Below are 16,951 nucleotides of genomic sequence, written 5' to 3'. Positions count from 1 at the left end.
ATATAGAGAGATTTGCTTTACAGCAAGTTATAATCCCACAACCAATAATTACATCTCTGTATCTCCTGGGGGTTAATTATATCATAACCTTTCTTTGTGCCAACACTTCCTCACTGTTCCACAAGTACCAACCCCTTTACCTCCCCAATTATCTATCTGACTAATAGAAGCTAAACTTGGAACTAAGTTTTGCAGTCCATGTTTTATTTTCAAAGATTTTTATCGACATCAGCCCCCAAAAGCTTGAATACCTTACATTTTGTCTGATTTTCAGCCACTGGGCTGCTCTGTCTCTCTGTGACTCTTGGGCTTGTAATGTATATAAATAGAAATAATGTAATTGTTACTTCTCACTAGGGAGAGAGGAAAAAAAAAGTCCATGTTTAAAACAAAAAGAACTAAAAGACTCAAATACTTGACAGTGCTTTGATGAGCATAAAAGAAGGGCAATGTCATTTTCACTGTCACTAAATTAGCAGTGAGACAATCTGTTAAGCAGCTCTGATTAGAAGTGCAGCAAATCTCAGTATCCAATGCACTGGTGTCTGCAGACCAATGATGGCCTGTGGCTGAGGATCCTCTTTCCTTTTCCTTCACACTGATAGGGTGGGAATCCAAAATCTCCCCATAGAAATGGTTCCCATCACTGAGTTTTAATCTGCCAAACTGGCACAGAAAGGACACGACATCCATCTTCAGCCCAGCTGAGTGGATAAACTGAACTGCAGCAATCAATCAACCTCTGGGCACTCGAGGCTTTTCTGCTGTGGTGTGGGGAGCTCACACAGCAAAGAGCAAAGGGAACTGCACCACCTGCACTAAATATTCTGGAGAGGAGAAAGAAAACCTGAGAATATCGCAGAATTATTTGATAAACACAGGTTGCCTGTGGAAAAAATGCTTCAGGTCGCAAACGGTGCTCTGGCTGAAAGGACTGCAATTAAAACCAGGAATTATTGCCCAATTCACCACACGGTGGCACCTGGAGCCGGGCAGGAGCTCCCGGGGCTGCGGGCTCAGCGCAGCTCAGGGACCACGAACCCTCCCAGGGCAACTGCGAGAGCAGCAAAAAGATGAGGACACCACTGGAAATGTTTAAAACACACAAACGCATTTCTCACAGCTCTGCACGTAATAAAGACATTAACTTAAACCTCCTTTCATTGTACCCATTGTTATGGGACTGAAGTGATGGAAAGCAGCATCCCTGGGGATTCTATTTCCAGGGAATGGGACCTCATGCCTGTGAGGCAACATTAAAATCTCGAGCAACGTCCAACCATTGCAAATTACCACCAAGAAATGCTGCAGCTGGCACAGACCAATTCTGAGAGCAGCTTAGGAGTGTCCTTGATGTAATTTTCTCCTCTCTCCCCACACTGCTTGAGACAGTCTAAGAGCAGTCCCTGGCAGGAGAATTGACTCTGTGGTATGTGGATTGCTCAGAGTTTGCCCACAATATTGATGTCTCTCTCCTCCTGACAAAGCACAATCCAATCACTTCAGACCTGATCTATTTTAATGCAGTACAAGTATCCTACATCCTTTGCTATTAGGCTGTTTTATTTGTCATTTGTTTATAGTGGTTAATTATTTATGCTGTTGAATGTATTTTGTGTAAGGAGCATTTAAATGCAGGTACAGCACTTGGACCTTTCTCTGCCTGTGAAAGTCAATCCACAGCACAGGAGGATGAGTCTGCACTTCTCAGGACACAAACTTCTGCTTTCTGCCATCACCTGCCTCCCTTCTTTACTGGGTGGGTCTGGATCAAGAGGAAATGACAGAATTGAGTGTTCTTGGCAACTCCTGGCTGTTCTGAGAAGTCCTCACTTGTGCCACAACTGGTAAGGCAAAGCCAGTGATAAAAGTGGTGTAAGATCACCCTTGCACAGCTCCTTTTTCCTGCAGTGCATCACCCTCATCCACAATGATTATTATTATTGTCATTAGTAGTAGTACAACTGTCTGAATACTTCACTAATTTTAACTCTGTCTACAACATATAATTCTGATTAATCATCAGATGAATTACCACAGTCATATACTGTCCCATGGAATGGTGAACTAAAGAAAAATTAATCCAAGAACAATGTAAAACTACATTAAACTTCATTATAATCTTCACTCAGAACTGTAATCTCATTACTTCAGGACCATTCAAGTATAACAGCAGTTTAAAATTCAAAGCATATTCCTTACCAAAAGAAATCTAAATTACACTCTGTGATTCTAACTAATGCAGTCTAATATTTATGTAATGGTATGCTAAGAAAATAGTTCTGGATTCTGTAATTTATGTGGGCTAAGAGTTCTTTTTTACTTGAACAGAAAGATTAGATGGAGGTTAAATCATGAAAAATTCCCTCTGGAGAAAAAAAAAAAGAAAAATCTAGGGCTAATATTAATTACTGCACCCTTCCAAAGAAATGCATGCACAAAAAATAATTATTATTAATGAGACAGCTAGGCAGATGTTTCTGAAAGAGGATAGAAAAATAAGTTGTACCAATTACATGAGAACAAATACAGAACATTTTTTCTCCTTGTGGCTATAGGGCTTTTATCTGTATTATAAAAAAGGCTTAAAAATTGTTATTTAAAGAAAAGCTGAAAACTGTTCTTGGCATTGCAAGAGAAGATGCTGAATACACTAAAAGATTGAACAGCAGCACGTTGCAACAATTCAAGAAATAAATATTGTAAAGTAGGCAATGAACAGAGCTAGAATATTTGGAAGAATGCTTGGGATCATTTTGCTGATACAGGGACAGCCTCAGCTCTGCAGTTCAGGCAGCCCTTCCCCAACCCCAGAGAGCTGAAATGGGGCTGAAATGGTGCTATTGAAACAAGACAATAAAAACAGCCATGTACATTTACATCCACTCCCATCCCCTCACCAGAACTCCTCCTGCAGCCTCCACAGAGAACAACATCCCCAGGACAGGCTGGCTGGGAAATGCCCCAAATATCAGGTACAGATTTGCAGGTACATCCCAACATGCACTGTAGAGCTTTTGGAACATCATTGCTTCACATCCTCAACAAAATACTCATCATCTTTTGTAGGTTTAATTTAAAAAAAAAGAGTTTATAGTCACCACATGCTCATGATTTGTCTCATTATTCTTTAATGGCAGCTAGAAGCTACAGGCTTATAAATGTCTCTTTTTCATAATTGTGACAAGCAGTGACTAGATGAAGTTTTGGTGGAAAATTTTCTGAAATACTGTAAGGCTAGGTAAATTACAAGGCATTATTAGAAAATGTTGATTTTTGACTTTTGGTGATATTACATTAACTTTTACAAACATTAGAAACAAAGATTATTTGGTGAAATACAAACATTGCAGAAGACACTACAGCTAAAAGTAATTTACTAGTCAAGTACAGAGTTAAGTAACAATATTTTTCTCAGAATGAAATCACAGTAAATCAAAGAAACAGCAATAAAAACCTGCATGTTGAAGAAGAACACTCTCTCCAACAGACAGAACCTCTGTTTGTGTAATGCTACAAGGGAGGAGCTGGGTTTGTTCAAACCTCTCCAAGAACAGCAATTCTGCCACAGCAATTTTCCTGCAGTGCAGCCTGGGGTTGTGTCTGGCAGGTTGTGCACCCAGGGTGCCCCTCCGTGGAGGAGGCACAGGAGGGTCACAAACATTTTTTATACCACAGTTCAGAAACTTGACACAGGAGTGATCCCAGCCAATTTTAGTTTGACTACTGTTGATCAGCTTTCCAAACACACTTCTTAGCTCTTTGTGTTTAAAAGTGTAGCACAGTTTGGCTTTTTAAGATCCAGAAATACAAAAAATTTTAAAACTCACAACAGTAACACAACTTTTGTCCTAGAAGGTGATAAGTGTAACGTGTGAGACTTGATTATGCAATGTTATGAAATATTGTCTGGTTATTGTTATTCAGAGGAGTTTCTTATGATTTAGTGAAGTCAGGTTAGACAAAAAAGAGCCTAAAGTTGCAACACCATTTAAGACACACAGTTTCCTTAATGACACTTTAAACAGAGTATTCTACACATAACACACTGATACATGAACTACACCAATCAAGTTAATCCCTATAAAAACAGGTGCACCATAGAATTGCATAGAAAGAAATCCCTGGCATTAATAGCTTGCACTGCAGTCTAGGACTTTCTCCCTGCCTTTCTAGATCAAAGCACATATGTTTTTAAAAAGCACATCTCACACTTGACATTAGTCTTAGCTATATCTTTGGAATCACTAGTGCATATGTAATTTCAAGCAATTTTTATACATCATGCTATTGTTTAATATCTATAAAGTGAAAATTGCAAGGAAAAAATCTCCCTGCCTTCCCCTCCAAAAATCTAATGTAAAATAATCTTCCTATGTAGCATAAAAATAAAATCAAATCTTTCCTCAACAACAGAGGCCTCAATCAAAAGCCAGAGTGATTGATGAAGAGGATGTTCACATGAGATGGGGAAACCCAGGGTCAAAAACCCTTTCTGTGAGGATTTTAAAACAGTATTTGTAAATTGGATAAAGAAAACCTCCAAGCAATAGCCAATGGTTTTATAGCTCAGTGTCCACTTTGCTCATGGAAGACCTACATTCAAGCCCATCCACAAATGTAAGGAAATACTCTTATCACTTCTTTATTTTAGGGCAATTCTATCAGCTGAACCTGAGAAAACCTCCACTGAAACAGGTGCATTTCCCTGAACATATTTAATTTTGAAATACACCACTGTCTTCCATTTAAACAAAATCCTGATCAGCTCTTCATAAGGCCTGGGCTTTGTTTTACAGCAATATTGACTACATTTACTTCTTGCCTTGAACTATTTATTAGGAAAATCCTTCATTTTAGTGCTCAAAAATATTTCCATTCCATTAATAATCCTTCCATTTACTCCAAGCAGGTGCATGTGGAGTATGTACAGGAAACAGAATTGCTGGGGATTTGCCAAAAAGCCCTGCAGAACAGCTGGAAGGTAAAAGTAATTCACTTCAGGTATTCCTTGCACTGAGCACTTCTGTTTCATGATATAAATCCTGTAGACAGATTAAACCCATAAAAAATTTTAACAATATGCATTATGCAGCATCAGATAAGTAACAGTAAAAGTTGAAAAGGCCAGGTCTCCATTAACAGATTTTGTAGAAAACTAGAATTTCTGGCTTCAGAGAGAATATATATTTAGAATATTTGTGCAAGAAGTGAATATATACAACAAATATACTCTGTTATATTAACTGTAGTCATAATTGGTTTCTTTTTTTACTTAACTACACAAATGTAGAGGTGTACCAGGAAGACATATTTCTGACTGACAAATCTTTCACTGTAATATGGGAAAATATTACCAAATCCTTCTGGCTGCTATAGATACAGATTTCTGGCACAGCTAAAAATGTGTCAGGAATTAGGATTATTGTATTTTTGTAAAAATTTCATTTTAATGACAAGTTCGTTGTTGGATTTGTGGTGGAGAGCTAAGGAACACATGAGCTTTATTTCTAGGAAATGCTGAAAGGCACATAAAAATTTGAATATAAGATATGTTCAAAAAATCTGATTCTGAGTATTTCTGCAGGTTACTTTACATTAAAATTAGCAGCTGCTTGCCTGTTGGCATTATGGAAATACATTTCACATATCTGTAAAGGGATGATGCTCATGCATGAACAGACATTTGTTCATTCAAGTGATATATTTGCCCCTCACATCTGCTGAAACAACTGAGTGTGCACTTACTCTGTTGTTTACTGAGATACTGAGGCACACACATTCACATCAAAAAGTTACTTGCAAATGGTAAAAGGAGAAAGAAATGAATTTACCTGAAATGATGTACATTTAGTGAAAGTAAGTGCAACACCTTCATTTACTGATTTTATGCTAATAAATAATATGTTTAGCTAGCTGAAATTCCATTTAGGATCACTTAATAGTTCTCATTTGTTTTAGGATTTCTAATAATTAGGGTAAATCTCCAAAATATTGCCACAGAAGGCATAGAGTCACATGCAAAACCCTCACCAGTTCCAGGTGAAACAGCAACCATCCATGTCTGTCAGACACACAGGACAACCCAGCTCTGGATAAATGAGCATTAGAGTGCCCATAAAACAGCATGGCACATTTCATAAAGCTACAGCTTTGCACCATAAATGACAGACACATTTTTACACCTGCAGAGACACGAGCAATGAATTATTCACTTACAAGGGAAGTACACAACCAAAGGATTTTTGCCTTGCCTAAACCATCCTGGTCTCACTTGCAAAGGGAGGTGGCATCAGCCTCATTCATGCATATAAAACCATTTTTTTCTAGAAGCAGATTGGTTTGAAAATTTTCAAATATTTAACTTTGCTTGTGAAAGTTTTTTCTTGAACAATATTCTTTAGAAATATAATTTTGAAACTATGTTTTGCTCAAGCTCCCAATAAAATAGTTGGTGTCCTGCCAACTTGAAAATGACCCCCTTTCAACACAGGTTTTTCTCCTCAAAGTCATTGTTTATGTATGATATAAATATCATTTGACATTTTTACTTCATCTCCACTTATCACAGTGCTTCTAGCAAGTATTAGATGGAATAGATGGGTTCAGATTGAAATCTAATGGATTGAAAACTACATGAATGCTGCCAGTGGAAGAATACTCTGAACTGAACACATATTTGAAAATGTGAATAAACCTTTCTCAGAAATAAATTCATGTGACAGAAGTGAAAATATGTAATTGAAGTAGTGCAGTTTTGGCATAGGCAACTATAATTTCTATGAAAAAACACCTCAACCTCCTTCCACAGCCTTCACCAATGGCATTCTCTGCCAAAGCTGGTGCAGCCTTCCCTTCCCAGGCATTACCACGGAGCTGTCTCTGAACTTCCTACAAGATCAAGTCTTTTACTGGACTTGCATCAACAATCTCTGATAAAGTTACTCACAAAATTTAGGTTAAGGTCAGGATTAACTGCTTGAAAGCTCAAGAGACTGTTTTGCAAAACACTCTCCTGGTATGCTTCAAAAGGTTGAATATTCAGATTTGTGTTTGGCAAAGGTGGCCATAGATAAAACAATAATATCTGAACAGTATTATAAGGCTGTAGCCCCATTCTGCCTGCAAAATTCCAATCAAGAACAACAGTAAGTTCACTTAAGTCATGATCAAAAATAAAGTGAAATACAACAACCTCCCTGTGCACTTGATGCAGATACATCCACTTAGGTAATCCAGATTGAAAGTGTTTAAGTCACAGGTGCTGGAAGGAGATTTAGAAACTTTTTTAGAGAATTTTTAGAGAATTTTTAGCGACCTACATATGCTGCATAAATCAAACGACCATGAAAACTGCATAAATCAAACGACAATGAAAACTGCCAATCACTGGGAAATAATTTTGGAGTTCTAGAATTGCTCAGTATTAAAAACAGTTTTTAGAGCTGTCCATGTTTTTTAAAGCCATTGAAACAATAAACAGAAAATCCTGTTAAAACTTCAAAAGCAAAGTTGCAGCATCGGTCGATCTAAAATGCATAGAAACTTTTTTCTCCAAGCATTTTCATTAGTCCACATAGCTGCTGTTGGTTCACTCTGTCAGTTAAAAAGGCCAAGCTTTGGAAAGATACAACACATAAATAAATGATGGTTTGCTATATTTCTACCAGATTTCAAAGTGCTTTCAAATGGAGACAAGTCCTTTTCCTTCTCTCCAGTATTAAGGCTCTTATAAAAGTTCAACTAAAAGACACTTGGGCTTGCTTTATCAAATACACCACTTAGTATGTTTTAATCATGAACATTTTAAGATCCTATTTGTGCAATTCTAGCTTTATAAATGTGTTCTACTAACTTACAGGATTACAAGATGGGGACCTTAATATACTAAAATGTGAAATACTCAGTAGATGCTGACAGTGTATTTCTGTTTAGTTTCATTAAAAGCACAGGGATTAGAACACTGACTGGGAAATTAAAACCAAGCTACCAATACTACAGAAAGCAGTCTTGCTGTTACTTCCATTAAATCAGAACCAGTAATCTACAGAAATGAAATTAAATGTTCTTTTCCCATTGAGTTTCCACACCTCTTTTTCCCCCAGAATTTATGAGTTTAATTATTCTGACTGAATCCACCCCTCAGGAGACAAAACTGCTCCCAGTTCTCACCAGAGTCAAAAGGTTCTGTGAGAACTCATTACTCCAGACATTACTCAAGCTGCTTGGGACATTTAACCCTTTCAAGAAACACCAAAATGCAGTTTAAAAAATTGCATTTCCTCCTGAAACCTACAGAAAATTCAAACCCAAATGCCTGATCTTACAGCCCTTCACAACCAGAAAATCACACTGACATGGTTTTACCACTCTCATTAGTTATATTTGCAGAGGCCCCTCTCCAGCAAACACATTCATGCCTCAATCCTGGAAAATTAGCACCCAGATTTGGCACCAGCACAACCTGTTTTCAGCTGAACTCCTGAAAAAGCATGTTTAAAAAGAAAAATGCTTTGTTTAGTGCTGATATAGTTTAAAATATACCTTTGAAGGCAGAAGTCAGTATGCTGTGTAAATTTGATTGATATACTTTTATATGCCAAGGTAGAACTTTCTTTGATTTCTCTGATTAAACCTCACCAGTTTTGTAAAATCTATCACTTACTGATGAAGAATTTGGAGCAGGAAATTCAGAAAGCAGGCTCTTGCACTGATACTGTTTAATTAAACTGTCAAAAGAAGAAAAATGAAGGTGTTGCTCATGATGCAGACTGGAATTACGGATTCAACTCTTGTCGTCTCTCGCTCTTTTGGTGCAATTCCACAACTCTCCTGCTGCCCTGAACACAAGCAGCTCTGTGGGACCAATCCTACTGAAACAAACACCAGATCATGACCAACTTTCCATCAACCTACCACATGAATTCTAAACCAAAACCACTTTCTTTTAAAAACCTCTCAGTGAGTTGCGTTTCAAATAGGATGTGACGCTATTTTTTTGCTTTCTAAGTATGATTAAATACCTGAAAACAGGGTTCAAAAATTAAAAAAAAAATAAAATCTTTGCTTTAAATCGAATACTTTCACTGTTTAATGAAACAGAGCTACGCCTTGGGGCATCCATACTTTAGTGGTTTTGGGTTCAGACGTAATCTGCCCCTCAGCCTGCGCTGTCAGGCCCTTGACCCCGCGGGACAATGAACAGGCGCGGGTCAGCGAGGCGCTGAGGGCGGATCCGAGCTTTGCCTGAGCAGGATTAGGCAAACACGGAGGATGCCCTGTGGCAGCGCCTTCCGTGTAACCTGCCGAGGTGACAGCAGCTCAGCCTGGCCTCCGGGGCCGGGAGGATGTGCACTCACCTACGGATCCCGGTCCTGACCGGCGAATCCCGCACGTTCCCGGCCCTGTCACCGGAGCCCGGCCGGCAGCGGCTGCTTTGGTGAAGCCACAGTGCTGGGGACACTGAGGGGGAACCCGCGCCCGGCCTCCCTGCCCACAGCCCGTGAGCGCCAGGGAAGCGAGCCAGGGTTCCCCCCGGCCCCGCTAGAACGCAGCAAACACAAATTCCTCCTCTGTAAACACAACTCTGGAGGGCTCCCCCGGCCCTGCGCGGGCTCCGCGCTCCCCGTTTCAGATGAAGTGGATCCAGGCAGAGCTGTCGGGGTCCTGCGGGGGCCCTGGGGCGGGCGGGACGCGCTGCCGGCCCCGCAGCCGGTAGTTCTTGCCCTCGTTGTTGTCCCAGTACTCGGCGCCGGCGACGCGGTAGCGGACGGCGAACTCCAGCGTGGTCTCGGCGGCGGCGGTGGCGGCGCCCAGGGGCAGCAGGAAGGCGAAGCGGTCGCTGATGCCGTCGGTCGGCGCGGGCGGCTGGTACGTGGCGGCAGCCTCGGCGCAGCTGGCCCAGCCATTGAGCGTGTAGCGCACCGACACCACCTTCTCGTAGGCGAGGTTGAGGACGCGCACGGCCCCGCGCAGCCCCGCCGGCTCTGCCCGCACCCACTCCAGCCTCACCTTGTGCTGCCGCACCCGCTCCGCGAAGCCGGGGCTGGCGCCGGGCTGCGGCGGGAACAGCGGCTCCAGCAGCGGCGGCGGCGGCCCGAACAGCACCGGCTCCAGGTCGCCCAGCGCCGGCGGCTTCCTGGTCTTGAGGAGGTCGGCGGGGCGCGGCGTCGGCGGCGCGGGCAGCGGCACCCGCGGCAGGTCGGCCTCGCAGAAGAGGTGCACGGAGGTGAGCTCCAGCCCCAGCGAGTCGGCGAACCGCACGGTCTTGCGGCGCGACGGGCTCTGCTGCAGCGCGGGGCGCAGGCTGCGGTCGCCGGGCGTGGGCAGCGACTTGGCGCGACGGCGCTGCGTGGGGCTGGGGGGCACGGCGGGCAGCGTGGGCTCCCGGCCGCGGGTCGGCGGCGGCTTCTCGTCCGCCGCTTCCCGCACCACGGGCGTGGGCGCGGCGTCGCCGTCGGGGCTGCAGCCCGCCCTGCACTGCTCGGCCAGGCTGCCATAGAGGCAGGCGCTGCAGCTGAAGTTGCGCGGCAGGTAGAGCCGGGGCGGCGGCCCGGGCACCGAGCTGTGCAGCGAGCCCGCCTTATCCATGGGGTGCCTGCGGGAGCGGCGGCGGTGCCGGCGGCTGGCGCGGCACCCGGGGCTCCTCCTCTCGGACCGCGACGTGCGGATGGCGGGGCGGCTTTAGCGCCCGGTCCGCGGGCTCTGTCTCTCGCCCGGACCCAGCGGGATGCCCTCGGCGCTGTCCAGGTCACGGCCGGCCCCGGGGGATGCCGGCGGGTGCATGTGTGCGGGGGCGGCGGCGGGACCGCGGCGCTCCGGCCGCTGCCGCTGGTGACGTGCCGCGATCAGGCAGCGCCACACGCCCCGAGCCATCCTTCCTTCCCCATGGCTCCCACCCGCCCCGGTGCCCGCCTCGCTGTCGCCCTGCCACGGTCCCTGAGTGCGCCCCGCGGCTCCCCCTTCCCGCTCTCCCCGGTACCGCGGCTACGCCGTCCCTCTCCTCCTCTTCCTCCGCGTCCTCTCCTCGCTCTGTTCTGGGTCTTTCCTCGAGGATCTCATCCAAAAAGAGGAGGCGGCAGGGATTCCCCAGTGGAAGCATTAAAATTCATAGCGGTGCACTCGCTCGTCCGATCCCGTTACAGAAATAGCTGCGAGAGGAAGAGACAAAGCCGGGCTCGGGAAGATTACACGGGCCGATAAGAAACAGCTGGCTTGCGAGTTGGATCTCACAGTGTACATTTAAAGGAAGAAATCCAGCTGATCTGCTGTAATGCCTTTACAGTACATCTGCCGAATAAAATACACCTGCCGCAGTCCTGCCACACGTGTCCATCGGGGTACAATGAGCTCCGGCCGAAACACGGGGGGTTGATTGTGTGAAACGCAAACCGCGCCGCCTCTCCTCAGAACAGCGTCTGGAAACTGCTGAGCAATATTCAAATAAATTACATTTTAATGACAGACTCTGATGTAGCCGGTTCAAGAAGCTAAACCACCACTTTAGTAAGCCGCTTCATTCCAGACTTTCCGTAATCTGGGACTCATTTTTAATTAGTAAATGGCATTAAAAACAATGATCCTACCATCCTGCCAGAGCCTGAGCCTGAACTGTGTTGACATGTGATTCTGATTTAGCTTCTGAGCAGGAGCTTTTTACACCTCCAGCATTTTATCTTCAGCACTTGGTGTCCCTTTGACAGTCTAGGCAGTGGAAATGCGGCTGATAAGATTAAGAATAGGACAAGTAAACCTGATAAGGACTAAGAGTAGAAAAAAAAGCCACAAGAATACAGGGAGAAGTTACCCACTGCCTCATATTAGCACAATCAGCTTTAATTCCTTTACTAATAAGTATGAAAATAATTCCTAGATTATTGCTGCTGGCTTCCAAATCTTTTTAATGACAGATGATTCATAAATAGAGAAAATTATGCCCATCGGTATTAAATTTGACACTATTATGTTTCATTGTGCCACTGTTTCACATTTGCAGCCTGATTAGAGGTCTTGAAAAATCAAATAGTAACAACATAAATAAGTACATCTGAATTCATTAGCCCAGAATCTTTAAATTGTCTCACTTGTCCTTTAATGCACACCATGGGAAAGATATTATTGGGTCTCTTTCCTGTGTGGTGTGGTTTTTGTCTACTCATGTTAATATGGGAACAAAACCAGACTCAAATAATTGTCAAACAGGTTTTAAGGCTACATCCTTTTGAATTAATTTTTCCGTAATTTCTCTCTGTCATAATGAACATTTTCTAATGAACTGACACTTGGTTTTGCTGATGTTCATTTCACTTAAAATCAAGTAGAGAACTTTATTTTTTACATCAATATGCAAAGTCTTTGCATTTTTAAACCACTGTGAAACTATCAGCTCAAACAAGCTAAATTGTTTTAAACCAAATTACACATTCAGTCAGGTCTGGATGTTTTTGTGGTATTCCTGGGAGCACAACTTCAGAGTAAATTAGCTTCTGCTGTACTTTACACAATTGGGGTACCTTTGAAAAATTTCACTTCCCCTCTTCTGGTAATGTAAGTTGCCCAACTTCTTCTTATCATAAACTTGTGTAATACTATTGCTTTTTGGGTTTCTCAGGTCTCCTCTTCCTTCCACAACCATGGTATTTCATGGAACCAAAAACCCCAACTCCCTCCCTTCTTCTCTGGTGATTGCAGAACAGGTAGTTCATGTAACTGAGTTGAAAATAAAGATTCCTACAAAGTAGTAAGCAAAAAAAAAAAAAAAAAAAAAAAATAGCATAAAACCAGAAATCACAGTGAAAAGGAAGGGGAAAAAACCCCAAACCAGCACAATAAGCTTTTTTTTTTTTGGCCAGGTCAAGGCAACATGAGATGCAGGGGCACCGCAGCCTTGTCTCAAGCACTGTCACTGTGTAAACACCACCAGAATTCTCACAATGGTATTTCTCACTGTCTTATCCCAATCCAAACATTCCCAGCAAGTCTCACTGAATCTGAGGATGCTGCTGCTTTCTTTTCACTCTTGCTCACTTGCCAAGTGTGCTGTGGGGACTCTCACCCACGCCTTTCACTTCTGAGGGTGTCCTTAATTACCAGCCTGGTCTGCCCCCTCTGATGAATTTTAAGACAGATGCAGTAAATGAAAGTCTTGAGCACTGAAATTTAACAAATACACACGCAGACATTCCCTCAAATAGCCTGCAGCTTTGTGCATCCTTCTGTGATGTGGAAACTGTGGTTTCAGCTAGAGATGGGAAGCATCAGGCACCGTTTCTAAAAGGAAATTTAAAAAGAAATTTTGGGTTTGCCTACTATAAATATTTGTACACAGCAAATGCTGAAATCCTTAGAAGCAAGTAAGCAGTTCCACACACAGAAACTATGGTTTAATGTATGCAGTAGTAGGCAGCCATCCACCACCCCCTCAATCTTAATTTAGTTCACAACATTTTGAACACTGAATTTTCAAAGCCTTATCTGTCTCTGCTTTTATAGTGCTATGGTAAGGACATTTTTCAACTCTTTTCTAAATAATACTGTCAAAACCAAGCTGATACAGAAATCATTAGTACTGCCCTAGCTGCCCCCTTTAAAGAAATACCTATTATCTCTTTGCTGGAAAGCAGTATTTTTATGACAAGATAATTTTGAAGGTGCCAGCAGTAACTGAGACAGCATCCTGTAAATTCTAGAGCTATGGAGGTTTGCTCTGTTATAGGGCAGGGAGAACAGAAGGTCTTACATTGCAATTAGTGTTGACAGCCTTAGGAAATGGTGCTCAGGCATGGTTTCCATTCCTCCAGATTCCTCTCCCTCTGCAGATTTAAATAGCACAGTCATAGGATAAAGGTTTGTCCTAATTAACATTGTCCTAATAACATTTTGTTGACCTCTCCCTGCATCTTCCAGATGATGTCAAAATTTTTAAAGACAGCCTCGTTTGCTTATGTGAGCTGAGTGCCCCTGACATTTCTGCCATGCCAAAGTGCGTTTAAAATCCATCTGATGCTTGACAATTTCCAGCTAAATGAACAGAGAAGTTTGGTCCTGTTTTGTTAAAAGATTTGCAAAGAAAGAGACAGAACTGTAGCAGCAAGTGAACGGGGAGCTTTCTTCTGCTGCTTTTATTGATTGTGTGAGCCCAGGTAATCGAGGAGAAAGCAAACACCGGCGCTGGGGAGCATCAGGCAGAACCAGGATGGAACCATTAATAGGGCAGAGTGTCTGAGTGCTGGGGCTTATCCAAAGTGGCCCCTGTCACATGTGCACTTTAACTTTCCAGAACAGGTTTATATTTAGCAGGCAGATAAAATGGATGTAAAGGTGAAGTGCATTACGGTTACAGCAGCTTTGGAGATGAAGTTGTGACTCAGTACATGAACTGTAAAGGTCAACTGCTACTCTCATTTGTGCAGCTCCTCTGAAGCTGATGAACTATGTAGGTGTTGCATGAGAATATCACCCCCAAATTTAATAATCTTATGTGACTACATGAATGTCACAATGGTATTTACACTGGCAGTCTGTAAGCCTTGTGTGATACAGTTGTTCTGCATGCTTCTACTTTAAAAATACCTTCCCACACTGATGATTAACTCAGACTTTATTTATTTCCCCAAGAAAATATCTTAGCCACATCTCAAGAAGTGCCAGATTAGAATTAGATAGTGTGCCTAAGGTATATAAAAGAACAATGGTATTGATTTCTGTGTCAAATACTATCTTTACCAATCAGGTTATGCAGTCTTTATCTATTAAGTGAAAATTCTTTGATTCAGAGTTGTATCAAGGATATTTGATGTCAAATCAGTGAGCTGATTCCAGCAGGCTGAAAGTTCTACTAAACACTGTGACACTTGGAAAGGGTACTTAGTGCTTGGGTATTGGTTTCTAGGGTATTGGTTTTTTTTTTTGTTTTTTTTTTTTTTTTTTTTTTTACATATTGGGATCCAAATGAAGACATGGCATTAGCAAGAAAATAGAATTTTAACAGTTTACCTATGTTCATGACCTTGTGAATCTGCCTTATAGTGATGCTCACACAAAATTTTATTAATTAAGCATTAACTGTCTGTTGACTCCGAAGTGACTTAAGAATTTTGAAGAGGGCAAAACAAAAAAGGCCAGTTACGACAGTGAAAAAGAAAAAATACCCTAACATATACATCACATTTCTGGAGAAAATTACAAAGAGCATTTATTTTTCTTATAGAAATAATTCTGCACTTTTTAGAAGGATTGAATTTTCTTAACAAGGATTAAGTAACAGCGAGCAGGTTTGGGACTCTTCCAGTCCTAGAATTTTTAACACAACTCTTCACACAAGTATCTGAAAAAATGCACTTAGGGATGTCCCCAAATCCCATCTCCTGGTAAGTCCTTGTGACTCAGTCTTCATGCCAGGCTGTAAAATAACCACAGGGCTTTCTATCAACTGCAAAAAATGGTCTCAGTGGCACTAGAGTTCATGACTTTATAGAACCAAAAATAACCTTGTTGCATACTTTATTTTTTCCCCACAGTTAGAAGAAAACAGACCATTTTCTTCCCTTCTTTGTACCTTTCCCCCATAGTAAAATATTTTCTAATCTGTTTTCCATATTTAGATACAAAATGCAACCTCTACAAAACAAGCATCCTTCACAAATAGCCCCAAGATAAAGAAATTCATATATACTTGTTCCAGTTGCATTTTCCACCAAATAGAAAATGCAAGACATCTACATATATATATATAGCTGTGAAACTAGAAACTGTAATTTCTTCCATTCAGACAACTGAAAATAATGCTGCTTCAGTGAGAAAGCTGAAAAATTAATGCGTTACCAATTGAAAGTAAAGCCAAAGATGTTTGTTATACTAATTTTAAATTGCAGCCATTGCAGACAATCAGTTTTTTAGGACTACATAAAAAGAAAAAAAAAAAAAAAGCTGCAGGAAAAACTATAAACATTATTTCCATGTTTTGCAGTGTTTCATACCAGGTAAGAGTTTTGCTGTGTTTTTTGAAACTGTCATATTAGACAGAGGTTTTACTACAACCTGATCCAAGAACACAGACTACACTCACAGATTATTCTACAAGACTCACAGCAGAAGGCCAGAAAAGCTGCTGATTAAGGACCTAGAACAAATAACAAAGAGACAAATACACAACACTTCAGCCATCATAAACTTAATCAAGTTATGTTCTTTTGAACAGACTGGGTTCTCCCAGCAGAGGAAACAGAAGCTTCTTGTTTTTGTGTTAAATCTCTGAAGAACAACACCATTTCTGTTCAAGGAAAGGAAACAAAGTTACAGGCTGCATCAGCCAGAAGTGCTTCCTCCAGTCAAGGTGCCAGAACAAAACACGTGAATTGTTGACAACAATGTGGAAATGCAATGATGGAACACCTGAAAGTTAAATCAACATTTTTCTCCTATTGTTTTAGGTGCAAACATCCAAAGGACAGGTTCACTGTCAAATCCTGGAGCCAGAAAGAAAATCAGCCTCTGACTGCATTGTTCTGATGGAAAACAATCAGCTTGCCAGCATGAAATCTCTTCAAGTGAAAGAAATTCAGGAACTAAACCCAAACCAGTCAGGAACAATTTCACTGCCAGCAAAATTCTCAGCAACAGCAGGCAAGAAAGTAGTTTCAAAATACATGGGGCTTCCCTATCTCTGAACAGCCACTTTCTTCTCAATCTGTTCTCAATCAAAAGTTAGTTCTTCCTGACTTTTCGACTGTCTACCATTTGTGAAAGTTTCCAGAGGTGCAGTCTGTCAAAATAGCCGACTTCTGCCTATAAGTCAAATCCATTCTAAATGATGAAAAGCTTAAAACAACCTAATCTAAAGCAGAACCATCCCTATGATGGAATAGGGCTGTTACTCCAGAAGGATCTTACATATCTGACTGTTCCATGATTTTAAATGCTCCAAACAGGAATTTAGTTTCTAGATATTTAT

The 16,951-nt window shown here is 41.9% G+C and overlaps 1 protein-coding gene across 1 annotated transcript; it reads right to left on the bottom strand.

The window, feature by feature from the left end:
- Positions 1-3,111: 3,111 nt before the first annotated feature.
- PPP1R3E (protein phosphatase 1 regulatory subunit 3E) lies at positions 3,112-10,590 on the bottom strand. The gene has a single exon (XM_058034329.1). It carries the CDS (start codon positions 10,588-10,590, stop codon positions 9,631-9,633), a length of 960 nt encoding a protein of 319 aa, XP_057890312.1. The 3' UTR covers positions 3,112-9,630.
- Between the last annotated feature and the right edge of the window lie 6,361 nt (positions 10,591-16,951).

The sequence above is a fragment of the Melospiza georgiana genome, chromosome 14 (assembly GCF_028018845.1).
Source record: "Melospiza georgiana isolate bMelGeo1 chromosome 14, bMelGeo1.pri, whole genome shotgun sequence".
Classification (NCBI taxonomy): Eukaryota; Metazoa; Chordata; class Aves; order Passeriformes; family Passerellidae; genus Melospiza; species Melospiza georgiana.
This window is presented reverse-complemented; position numbering and strand designations above follow the sequence as displayed.